The sequence below is a fragment of the Oncorhynchus gorbuscha genome, linkage group LG06 (assembly GCF_021184085.1).
Source record: "Oncorhynchus gorbuscha isolate QuinsamMale2020 ecotype Even-year linkage group LG06, OgorEven_v1.0, whole genome shotgun sequence".
NCBI lineage: Eukaryota > Metazoa > Chordata > Actinopteri > Salmoniformes > Salmonidae > Oncorhynchus > Oncorhynchus gorbuscha.
The window spans coordinates 69,117,387-69,129,354 of record NC_060178.1 but is presented as its reverse complement, the minus strand read 5'-3'; the positions used below and the strand labels follow the sequence as shown (position 1 = coordinate 69,129,354).

General features: G+C 43.1%; 1 protein-coding gene and 1 pseudogene across 1 annotated transcript; one reads left to right on the top strand and one right to left on the bottom strand.

Moving 5' to 3' along the window:
* Window positions 1–1,444: 1,444 nt before the first annotated feature.
* tex36 (testis expressed 36) lies at window positions 1,445–2,769 on the bottom strand. Its single transcript, XM_046351903.1, has 4 exons — window positions 2,609–2,769; window positions 2,313–2,456; window positions 2,030–2,110; window positions 1,445–1,892 (listed from the first exon to the last, which is right to left on the bottom strand). Exons 1-4 carry the CDS (start codon window positions 2,657–2,659, stop codon window positions 1,545–1,547), a joined length of 624 nt encoding a protein of 207 aa, XP_046207859.1. The 5' UTR covers window positions 2,660–2,769; the 3' UTR covers window positions 1,445–1,544.
* A 1,004-nt stretch (window positions 2,770–3,773) lies between these two features.
* LOC124038731 lies at window positions 3,774–10,400 on the top strand (annotated as a pseudogene).
* The last annotated feature ends 1,568 nt before the right edge of the window (window positions 10,401–11,968 follow it).

Below are 11,968 nucleotides of genomic sequence, written 5' to 3'. Positions count from 1 at the left end.
TTCTGTATAGACCTCGCTTTGTGCATGGGGGCATTGTCATGCTGAAAGAGGAAAGGGCCTTCCCCAAACTGTTACCACAAAGTTGGAAGCACAGAATTGTGTAGAATGTAATTGTACAGTATGCTGTAGCGTGAAGATTTCCCTTCACTGGAGCTAAGGGGCCTAGCCCGATCCAAGAAAAATAGCCCCAGACCAATATTCCTCCTCCACCGAACTTTACAGTTGGCACTATGCATTCGGGCAGGTAGCATTCTCCTGGCATCCGACAAATCCAGATTGGTACGTCGGACTGCCAGATGGTGAAGCGTGATTCATCACTCCAGAGAACGTGTTTCCACTCCTCCAGTGTCCAATGTCAGCGAGCTTTATACCACTCCAGCCGACACTTGGCATTGCGCATTGGTGATCTTAGGCTTGTGTGCGGCTTCTCGGCTATGAAAACCCATTTCATGAAGCTCCCGACGAACAGTTATTGTGCTGACTTTGCTTCCAGAGGCAGTTTGGAATTCGGTAGTGAGTGTTGCAACCGAGGACAGACGGTTCCACGCTGAAAGTCACAGAGCTCTTCAGTAGGGCCATTCTACTGCCAATGTTTGTCTAGGGAGATTGCATGGCTGTGTGCTCGATTTTATACACTTGTCAACGGGTGTGCCTGAAATAACAAATCCACTCATTTGAAGGGGTGTCCACATACTTTTCTATATATAGTGTATGTTATGTTTCATATGCTATGCATTTATTTGTGGATGTCCATCACCCATTTCTTATTATATGTTACGAATTACGATTCCTCTTATGTGTTATGATTTTGCAAAATGTATAATATGTTACGACTTCTAGCTAGGTCCCTAGGTCGCTAAAGTTTGCTAGCTGGCTAAAGTTAGCTAGGCTAGGAGTGAGTTAGGTTAAAAGGTTAAGGTTAGGGGAACTCTTAGCCAAAAAGGGTTGAGGTTAGGGTTAGTGGAAGGGTTATGTAGCATGCTAGGTAGTTGCAACGTTTAAAAAAATTAGTAAGTAGTTTAAAAGTTGCTAATTAGTTAAAATGCTATAGTTGTCCATGATGAGATTCAAACTCTCAACCTTTCGGATGAAATACCTTTGTGTTATACACTGCTTTCGTTTTTGCCTTAAGTAACCATCTGTTAAACCAAACATAACATATAATACTAATTTGAGTGTCCCGGATTTACGTTTACTATGTTACGTCTAGTCTATGAGACTAGGCTGCAACGTCTCCTCAGTTTATTCTTTTGTCTTATGTACATCACAATTGTGACAAATGGTGTACTTGAAAATAGATGGCCCTTCATTACGTAATTAATCTGGATGTGATTAATTAATGAGGAACAAAGGGGATGGTTGTCTGATCTGTCTTTCCTTAAGAACCCGGTTTTACTGTAAAAGGAGAAATGTATAAATAATACAATTTAACATCTCCGTATTTCAATGTTTCATATTTTTTTTATATGCACTTGGAGAACTATCAAGATGTGTTGCTTTGTGATTTCCTAAAGAAGAGTATTTGGGTAATATGGTGTATTCATCTAATGCCTGATATGGTAGGAGTGTCTGGACGGCTTGGATGAGGAGGAGCAGTTGGTAGCTGCCAGCACTTCAAGGGGCACAGGACGGTCCTCATCATGCCTCCCGAACCACATAAAGTGCTCTCCTGCCTGGGCAACAGCTGCCACAGTGGACCTATCAAGATGGTTAATGGGAAAACGCCTGCTGGTGGAGGAGCCCTCTGTGTCCTGGTGGTCCTGGTAGTCTGTCTGATAGGCTGAGAAGTCTCCCCTCGTCTCCCCCACGCCACTCACACTTCCATGGTGGCACAGGCAGAAGTGTGAGTTATGTTGTCTACGCTCGTCCAGGCACTTCTTGCGGCCTAATCCCTATGAAAAACACCATAAGAAAAACGGTATTGTTTCCAATTGTATTTTGTTGTATTATCTTATTAAAAACCTTAGTGTTGATTTGACAACAACAGTAATGATGTCTTTGTTTTCTTTGTAGTGGGCATATTGCTTACATCATCAAATACAGTGATGGTATCTTGCAGTGCAGCTTGGTTATCATGGGCTGAGAATGGATAGACTCTTCCCATGGTTTTCTGTAAAGAGAATAGTTAATTGATATATCACATTTTCACCTAGGTTTTGGCATAGTTATGCCAACAATTATTAGTCAATTGTATAATGGATAAATGTAATCATCTTCATGGAAATTAAGGTGATTGCACAACAACCCAAGACCATGTAGACACTTTTGAGTAATGTTTCACTGTCTGCATGAATGTATTGCACACTGCCAACCTGTTCTGTGTTGATGAAGATCTTGGGATACTTCTCTGTGCTGGATGCTGGAGGTAGTGGTTCACTCTGAGACATCATATACCCTGTGCTGGTGCACGTCTCCCGTTTACTGGTGTCATTTGCTGGTAAACCTGCATGAGCCAACTGCACATTTTTGAAAGACATGAAGTTGTTAGGAAAAGGTACAGGGCTGTCTTTATAATAACTTTATTTGTCAGTATCTGCAAAGTTGAGTGCAATTATAATGGGCTCATCATAGGCTAATAGTGAAAGATTTAAAGTAATCAGAATCTTACCCATTTGCCATCCTTTTCCATTGATGAGTATTTCTTACCACCTTTTGTCATTTTAACAAGGTTGAAACTTTGTAAAGAAAAGCACAAATATGACCACCTGGACAGGGTTTATAATACTTTTGCTTCTCACATTCTTCTCACGAAGAATGCAAACAACAGTAACTATAATAACATACTAATCACAAATCATTTGTATTCCATTTGAAAAAAACAAGTGTATTTTATTTCTGTTTGTTACATCACAATTCAGCCCGCCTTATTCCCCGTTTTCTATTTCATTTGAAGGCAGTTTTATTTAACCTTTCAATTATACAACTGAAGGAAAGGGAACTGGGGGGAAAGGAATATGCAAATGAAGACATAATTACATGTAGCTAAAGATACGGAATTAGGGTAAAGAATAGAAAAATAAAGAATCAGAACATAAGAGAACGAATAGAAATTATCCAGAAAATGTCATTTATTGTATCCTTTTTTTGTAAACTCACTGGAAGTTAACTTCCAGATTGAAGTGTCATATCCAGAGCATAATTGAACATGTGAAGTTAGCAGCAACTGAAAACTCTCACTGTACATCACAACCGACTGCTTATATCAAACTAAAAGTCCAGCCCTAACCTCTCTTCTTTTAAATGGTTTTGTCGCCTTTGTCCAAATCCAATTATATCAGTTATGTAACAGCTAGCTACCACATCCTGTTGTATTATATTAAAAGCCACTTACCCTTCATAGTTTAATTTGGAGTTTGGCTCAATTCATAATCCTGAAAATGCGGTCTTTTATTTAGCTTTTTTTTTACCCGGAAGTTGTGAGGTCCTCGCTTTACAATAACGTGTGGTCTGTCAATAGCAGCGGACAGAACGGCTAAAGCAAGTGGTGTTTTTTTCCGTCTGGAAGGTTCTGCAAAAACAGTGAGAGATGAAATGTAAAAGCAGTAACTCAATTTGTTAGCAAATTTTCCTATCGTTCTGATCATGAACAAATAACGTTATGTCGTTTGGTGTGTAAAGTTATGTTAGCTAGCTACTAAGCAGCAGGTGGTGAGTTCGCAGCAATCTTGTGACTGCAATTGTTGTTGACATTTTAAGGCAGCTAGTTTGCTATGAACGGGTACCCCTTGGACAGCATTCGTTTGTGTGGCCAGGAGCTAGCTTGTAGATAGAACATGAGTTCAGCAACAGCTGGGATTGGGAACCGAGAGGATGGCGTCCCTCCAGACCGTGGAAGTGAAAAAGTGGATGACAGTGGGGACGACAGTGGCAGGCAAGTAAGCAATAGCTAGCTAGCTTTGAACTGCAGTTTGCGATCTGTTAATGCATGCATTGCAGGGTCACGTTATTTCATGACGTTGCACAGGACAGTTAACTGTACATAGGATATTTACATGTATTTAGTTAGTTGTAGCTAACATCACAATATCTACACAATAATTTAACTATTTACTTGTCATATTGAATCAAGTTGTCAGTGACTAAACAGACAAGTGAACTCAGTTTACCATCAATGCCACCTTTGTTTACATGTGTCAAAGGAGTCGGGAGATGTGCCTAGGGCAACAACGAAATAAAGAACCGTGCAGTGAAGTACTCTGCTGCCCCTCAACCCACCGCCTATGCACTACTACAGGAGAAGACTGATCTGAAGCTGCCTCCTGCCAACTGGCTACGGGAGAGTCCCCAACGTGGGCCTGCAGGCACCTCTGTACTAGGGTCCAGCAGCAAGAGCAAGCCTTTCTCCAGGTGAAGCGCTGGTTATTCAGCCCTCAAAACGAGATGTGATATCTGGTGGTATGCATCATCACTGAATTGTTGCAAGGTGCTCATGTACATGTACTTTCTCCTTGCTCCAGTTTGGGGATGGCTTATGATTTAATTGATTCCATTAGGTATAATGTTGATGTGGTGTAGGACTCTGAGTTAGGTCTATCCACTGAACAGCTAAGGATGTTGTATTGTTATTGCTTCTGCTAATATGTATTTGGCTTGTTTGGTAATCAAAACTGTTTGGTGAACCTAAGGGTCTCATTCTCCTTTCTATTCAGAACATCAAAGAAGATCCCCTACAGCAAGTCCCATGTCAGTATGGCAGTCCACCGTGTGGGAAGGACTCTCCTTCTAGATGAACTGGCTCTTCATGAGTTCTTCTCAGGTACAGTTAGACAGCCAGTGGAGAGGAAGCCTGTTTAAATGTCAATGAAGAATGTGAGAAAGCTCATATCTGGATGATTGACGATGCTTGTAAAAAATACATTTGATTGTATGTTCTGTTTTTACACTATGTCACAGAGAGGAGATTGGACATGGCTAATGGAGATTTACCAGAGGGTAATAGATCAGAAGTGACAGAGGAAAAAGAAGAGTAAAGAACACTGGTACCAAAAATCAAGTTCAAATACTACAAGTGAGATACTTGAGGTTGGACTTCTAACCTACTTGTCAATGTAAAAGACTTGCAATAGAAACAAGAAAACCTTATTTGAGCCAGAGTAAATCCTAATGGTTGTACTCCTCAATGTCTTCGCCAGAATAAATGGTGATGGAGCCACAGAGTGTGGGGCGGAGGAGTTTGGTCCCTCCTGGCCTGTTACCTTCATCAGCACTGCTTCAGACTCTGAGGAGGCCGCAGCACACAGAGGTAGGCCACACTTTATGGAAATGTGCAGTACCTGGTGCAGTACCTGGTGCAGTACCTGGTGCAGTACCTGGTGTTTTGCTGTGCTCTTGTTGAGTTTCAGTTTCTTCCTTTGTGACTGTATGTCCATTCCTTACAGGAAAGTGTTCCCATGGACAGCAAGTATCCATTGGGACAAGTGGCTTCCAAAGAGCAGAACCTTACCACGTTGTTCAACAAAGGGGAGAACAGTCATGTCGGCTAGTGATAAAGAAACTTCATCAACAATCTCAGGAGGCTGTGTATTTTCTCTATTTTGTTTTGTTAGCATTTGTTTCTTTGATTGTAAATTAGTTAAATCTATTCAATTCAAGTATCCAATCAACTTTTTTCCCTCAACTTGATTGACAGGGTTTGAGGAATGACTTTGTGAGGAACATCTTGTGGATGTTTGAGGACATCCACATGCTGGTGGGCTCCAACATGCCTATCTTTGGAGAAGGATGCTACCCAGCCTGCGGCTCAGGCCAGAATCACGAAAAACGGGGAACAATGGCCATTATTCATGTTGGTCAATATAAAAATGTTCAGATGGTTTACTATTGTTCCACAGCAATGTTCCCCTAAAAAATACCTAGAAGGTCCTTTATTTTTTTAGGAATAACCTCAAGCCAATCAACATTCTCACAGGTATTGACTACTGGCTGGACAATCTGATGTGCAATGTCCCAGAGCTCGTCATGTGTTTTCAAGTCAATGGCATCGTCCATGTAAATAAGCCTTGATTTTACTGCCCAAATGAGTAACTTTATTCACAATTTAATACTATTTTAATGTTAGTGCTGATTGTTCTTTGGTCAGTAATCTGAGATGATCTAAACAGAGTACATCCCTGATCTTGAGAACTCCACCTTCTCAACCATGGTTGTGAAAGACATTGCTCAGAACATTTGGTTCTTTCTCAAGTCTAACTGCACCAAAAAGGGCTATACCAACTGGCTCTTCAAAGGTGGGAGACAACACAACACACTAACTGTACGACTTACAAAATACATGTGAGAATGACCTGGTAAATACTATGTGGTACTAGGCCTACTTCATCGAATTGGCCTGTTTCTGTGTTTCCTCGGCTAGTGGAAGTGACCTCGTAAAGCTGTATGACCTCATCACTCTCTGTGAGGAAGCAGCAGAGGAGAAATGCCAGAACCCCAACACCCTGCCTGTGGATATGCTTCTTTACAAGTAGGTGCCTGCAACCTGGTACGGTATCAACACAGTATACCTGAAACTAGTGCACAACGCGCAGTGTTATCGGTCAATGCGTTAATGGCAAATTAGTCCCAACAAATGTTTTTATTTTTTTTATTTTACCTTTATTTAACTAGGCAAGTCAGTTAAGAACAAATTCCTATTTTCAATGACGGCCTAGGAACAGTGGGTTAACTGCCTGTTCAGGGGCAGAACGACAGATTTGTACCTCGTCAGCCCGGGGGTTTGAACTTGAAACCTTCCGGTTACTAGTCCAACACTCTAACCACTAGGCTACCCAGACTATACATTCTGTTTTGTAGAATGTGCATTCTTGTTCTTGCAGAGTGGCTAGCAACATGATGCTGAAGAAGAGCCAGAACAGGAAGCATTATGGGACAATCAGAACATTGCTGTGGGCGGGGGGCTCTGAGGGCAGCTACAGTGACGAGGAGGCTCAAGAAGATCTACTGGATAAGAGCGTCTGCTAAATGACTTAAATGTAAATGTAAAAATGTAAATGTACCAGAGGACAGTCATGAGAATGGCTCCTGCAGTACCACCTCAGACCCACAGGATGATAGCAAAGCTGTAGCTATTATCAAATCAGTGGGGAGCTGTCTGTTCTAGAGAAGTACAAGTCCACTCATCAGATCAGTGTGAGTGTCACACATTTGTCGCTAGCTACTCTGTTTGGGTGACCTTGTTGATATGTAACCTTGACATAGCTACAGTAACTAGAAACTAGCCACTACCTGGAGTGACTATTAGAGTCTTGGATGTTTTATCTTGACAATTAATTAATCCTGTTCTTTTCCCATATTGCACCCAATCTATGCATTTCCCGTGTCTCAAAACAAGGAGGAAAGATGTCGGCATGTCCTCAGCTATGTCTTAAAGTTGAGTCTCTACTGTAGTGATTACTATTGGAATGGTTGTCACTAAATGCTATGTTCCGTGAGCTCTAACTGTTGGATGTGATTGGCAGTGCCTGAAAGCAGTGGATGGCAGCATTAAGAAGGAGAGTGTCCACCCAGCTGCTGACCCAGAACACCCCCATTCCCCTGAAGTACTAGGATGGGAGTGAGGCCGTAGAGAAAGGGATCACACTTCTCCTGGACAGAGGTTTGCCATCACGGACCCCATCAAGATTCTGAAGCACAGCTATATGACATTATTGATAATGAATGTTGTTATACCATAATGAGCAGGTTCCTTGTTGTGAATGTGAATTTGTCCCTAGTAAATACCTACATTTCTCCTCCTTATACTCTATTCCTATATATCTATATTACCACCAGATATCACATTATCTCTCCCGCCCTCCCCCTCTGTCTCTCTCTGTTCCCCAACCTCTCTTTCTCTTGGTTGAAGCATCTGTCCCGGTCAGGGATGATCCCAGGGTCCTGGCAGCACCGTATGAAGCTGCAGCTCTTCTTCAAGGCGCCCACGGCCTACTACATACTGTCAGACGCTGCCACTAACCTGCTGAAGAACAGCCGGTCCCTGCACTACATCAAACTCACCCTGCAGTGCCACAGTCAGACTCGGCTCACCTAAGCATGCTGTAGTCAACGTTGATCAGAGTGGCTGTCGGAGGTTGGACTGATGGATAAGGTAGGCAACCTGTTGTAATAGGGTTCAACTTTTCTTGCGTTACCTCAAGTTAACCCTGCGGTACTACGATCAGTGTGTCCGTCTACCACTCTTACTTAATTTATTTTCTCTTCCTCCCTCTGCAGATGCCTACTGTTCCGCGTCCAGTGTCTGTCTCTGTGTGGGGACATCCATCTGTTGCTGGCCCGGAATGCAAGTAACCGTGCTGCCTACCTGGAGGAGTCCAGCTACCAGACCAACGAGGACCAGGAGTTGCTGCACAGAGAGAGCAGCTGCCAGGGTGAGGAGACATTTGCACACTTTTCAACGATTAACATATAACACGTCCCTCCTAATGTGTTCACAATTGACCCAAAAGGTTTAAATATTATTTAGAATGTATAGGTCTTGCCATTTTAATGTAGTGCTTTTCAAAAGCAAGAACCTGTCATAAAAAAACACTAACATTACAATGCCTACTATGTCAATACTTTACCGATCCTCTATATAAATTCAGTGCATTATTGTTGTTACAACTGGCTTACCTGGTTAAATAAAAGTAATTTTTATTTTATTATTTTTTAAAGATAATTCTTGCTGTGTGACTGTCCCCCAGCCTTTAATATGGCCAGTGATCTGGCCATGGACCGAGAGTACTAGCTGTTTGTGAGCAGTAAGTGTTATGAGGCGGCCTACGAGCTGCTGACTTCCAGGTGGTAAAGGAGCACGGCCCTGAACAGCTAGCCCAGGTGCTGAAGAGACCGGGCAACATTTGCAACAAGATAGGAGTCTTCTACATGAACCAGGCTGCTGCCATGCAGAATAAGAAGGAAGGTAGGGAGTCAGTCTGGCCTATCACGTATGGATGATGATTTTGTAAATGGTTGGTTGTTGAATTCATTTATGAATAGGAAATATTTCACAAACATGATATCATTCTTCCAGTTAAAGGTTCAGGATACAGACCTCTCCCTCACTCTAACCCCCCTTCCTTTACAGTGAACAAGTCTGTATCTATAGCTAAACAGGAGATGTGGAATAATAGTTTCTCGTGCTTTGAGAAGGGCATGAAGAACTTTGAGGCCATCGACTACAGCACCAACACCTCTCTGCTGCTGTGCAACACAGGCAAACTGATGAGGATCTTTGCCCAGGCCCACTGCTGTCTGCAGACCTGAGAAGAGGAGAGTTCTCCCAAGAGGAAGCTCTCTATTACAATAAGGTACCACAACCATATCATTTTTTAGTAGACATATAATGATTTCAATGACTACCAACCCATGTTGTTTTCCACGGTAAGTTTTCCTCAGTACGATCTGCTTATCTTTGTGCCAGTCACTTCTGTGTCATTTTGAAAATTGTTGCATAAGATCTCTTTCTTTTTTGGGGGGTGGCTTTAACTAGGACAATTCAACTTAAAATCGCTAGGCTTTCACTAAGATGTGGTGCTCTAAAAAATAGACGGAGATCTTTAGAGCAGAGATCCTCTCCAGGCTATAGACTACCTACCTGAGGGCTATGCAGTCCTTGGCCACCAGAGGGAGCCACCCTGCAGTGTGGGACTTGGTCAACTGGGAGCTGTCCACAACCTACTTCAGCCTATCCACTCTGCTGCAAGAAGTTGCCCCTCTGTCCAGGAAGGACCAGGAACAGGTAAGAGGCCATGGGCCACACTTGGAGAGATTTATAGTAGGTGAATGAACAGAATGGAATATGTCTAAGTTAACTAACCTTACAAACTCTACATGCTGCCCTAGGTGAAATAGTTTTAGTGTTTAGTGTTTTTTCACAAGTCAAATGGTTATTTGAGCATGTGTATAGGAGCACAGTAGTTCGTAATAAAGCTGTCATTCCTGTGTGTTGCCAGATTGAGCAGGAGGTGAAGGAGACCATGTTGAAGTCTCTGAAGTACTGTTACCTGCAGACTGAGTCGGCCCGCCAGCCCCTCTACCAGTGCAGAGCTGCCACTATCCACCACCGTCTGGCCTTCATGTACCACAGCTGTTTCCGCAACCAGGTAAGGACTAGGCCTAGGATGTACACTAACCAGAGTAAAATGTCTACTATGTTTTAAAACATTTAAAGGTTGTGTTGTCTGTAGAAGAGCATTAAGGTTTTCAGTATGTTATTGCTATGTTTCCTCCTCTGTGCCAGGTGGGGGATGAGCACCCGAGGAAACAGCACAGGAGCCTGGCAGAGCTACGGCACAGGAGCCTGGCAGAGCTACGGCACAGCAAGGCGGTCCGCCTGTCCCTCAGCCTGAAGGATGAGCCCTACGAGTTGCTCCGCACCCCTGCTAGAGAGGGTGGCCTTCGCCGAGTTCACCATGGCAGGTTAATCAGTGAGGCTCACCCAGGCCAGGGCCAGGCTCACACCCGCTAGGTCAGAACCGTCTTAGTATTCTGAAAGATGGTGTCATTGCGTAACAATGCGTGTTCACAGTTCAGAGTGAGCAGTTAGGCCATGCTGAAGACCCTGACAGGAGCACACAGAGGGAGACACAAACATAGAGCTAGAACTGGAACGTGGATAGCAGAAATTCCCTTCAGTTTGCACCTTCTGTTTGAGAATCTACGGTTACTTCTAACCACCAATTATTCACATGCCTCATCCCTCTTAAAATTCCACATTAATGTATTTAAAAAACTAAAAAACAAAGTATTATCTATTTTATTTTTTTGGACAGTAGTGCAGATGGCCCAGAGTTGACCGGACCCCCTGACAGTAGTGCAGATGGCCCCATCTCCTCAGGGCTGAACACAAAGGAAGCGATGAAGTTGATTGGTGTCTTTGAGCTCAGTTTCTCCTTCCTACTGCTGCAGGTGGTCAAGCTGATGACAACCATGAAGCGCAAACCAATGTGACGAAAGGACTGGTTCTACACGGCCTGATTAACCTTATCCAGCAGGGCTAAACCACGACTAAACATATCATCCAGTAGAAGCATAATACTGAACTTTCCGTTATCTTTTCAGCCTAATTCGGAAACCAAACCGGCTGCGCGCGTGCGCCATCGTGCATAAATTTATTTTGCCCCCCCCCGCACCAAACGCGATCACGACACGCAGGTTAAAATATCAAAACAATCCCTGAACCAATGACATTCATTTGGGGACAGGTCGAAAAGCATTAAACATGTGTGGCAATTTAGCTAGTTAGCTTGCACTTGCTAGCTAATTTGTCCTATTTAGCTAGCTTGTTGTTGCTAGCTATTTTTGTCCAGGGATATAAGCATTGAGTTGTTATTTTACCTGAAATGCACAAGGACCTCTACTCCGACAATTAATCCACACATAAAACGGCCAACCAAATCGTTTCTAGTCATCCCTCCTCCTTCCAGGCTTTTTCATCTTTGAATTTCTATGGTGATCGCATCTAAACTTTCATTGTATTACCACGACAACCGGCAACAAAGTTCGTCTTTCAATCACCCACGTGGGTATAACCAATGAGGAGATGGCACGTGGGTACCTGCTTCTATAAACCAATGAGCAGATGGGAGAGGCAGGACTTTCAGCGCGATATGTGTCAGAAATAGGAATGACTTCTATTTTAGCCCTTGGCATTGCAGATGCTCGTTGGCGCGTGTGAGCAGTGTGGGTGCAATAACTGAACAACATGGATTTCTACATTTATTTTGCGACGCTCGCGCACGCGACCTGTCCGGTCTGGTCAGCATGTATGACTGTATCATGTCGGCCTTCTAAAAATACTAGTTCACTGGTGGCCCTCGACACCTTGAGTTACATTTACATTTAAGTCATTTAGCAGACGCTCTTATCCAGAGCGACTTACACTGTACTATGTTGATTATCTAAAGAACCCTAAGCATTTCATTCCAGTGTGTTGGTCTAACCACATCCCTCCACTCACAAAGCTGTGTCTGTTGCTCTTTAACAAGTGTCA

Coding starts and splice junctions, on each gene's coding strand:
- tex36 (XM_046351903.1), bottom strand. CDS start 2,659: ATGACAAAAGGTGGTAAGAAATACTCATCAATGGAAAAGGATGGCAAA. Junction 2,457..2,608: donor TGGAAAAGGATGGCAAATGG/GTAAGATTCTGA, acceptor AAAAATGTGCAG/TTGGCTCATGCAGGTTTACC. Junction 2,111..2,312: donor TCTTCATCAACACAGAACAG/GTTGGCAGTGTG, acceptor TTCTCTTTACAG/AAAACCATGGGAAGAGTCTA.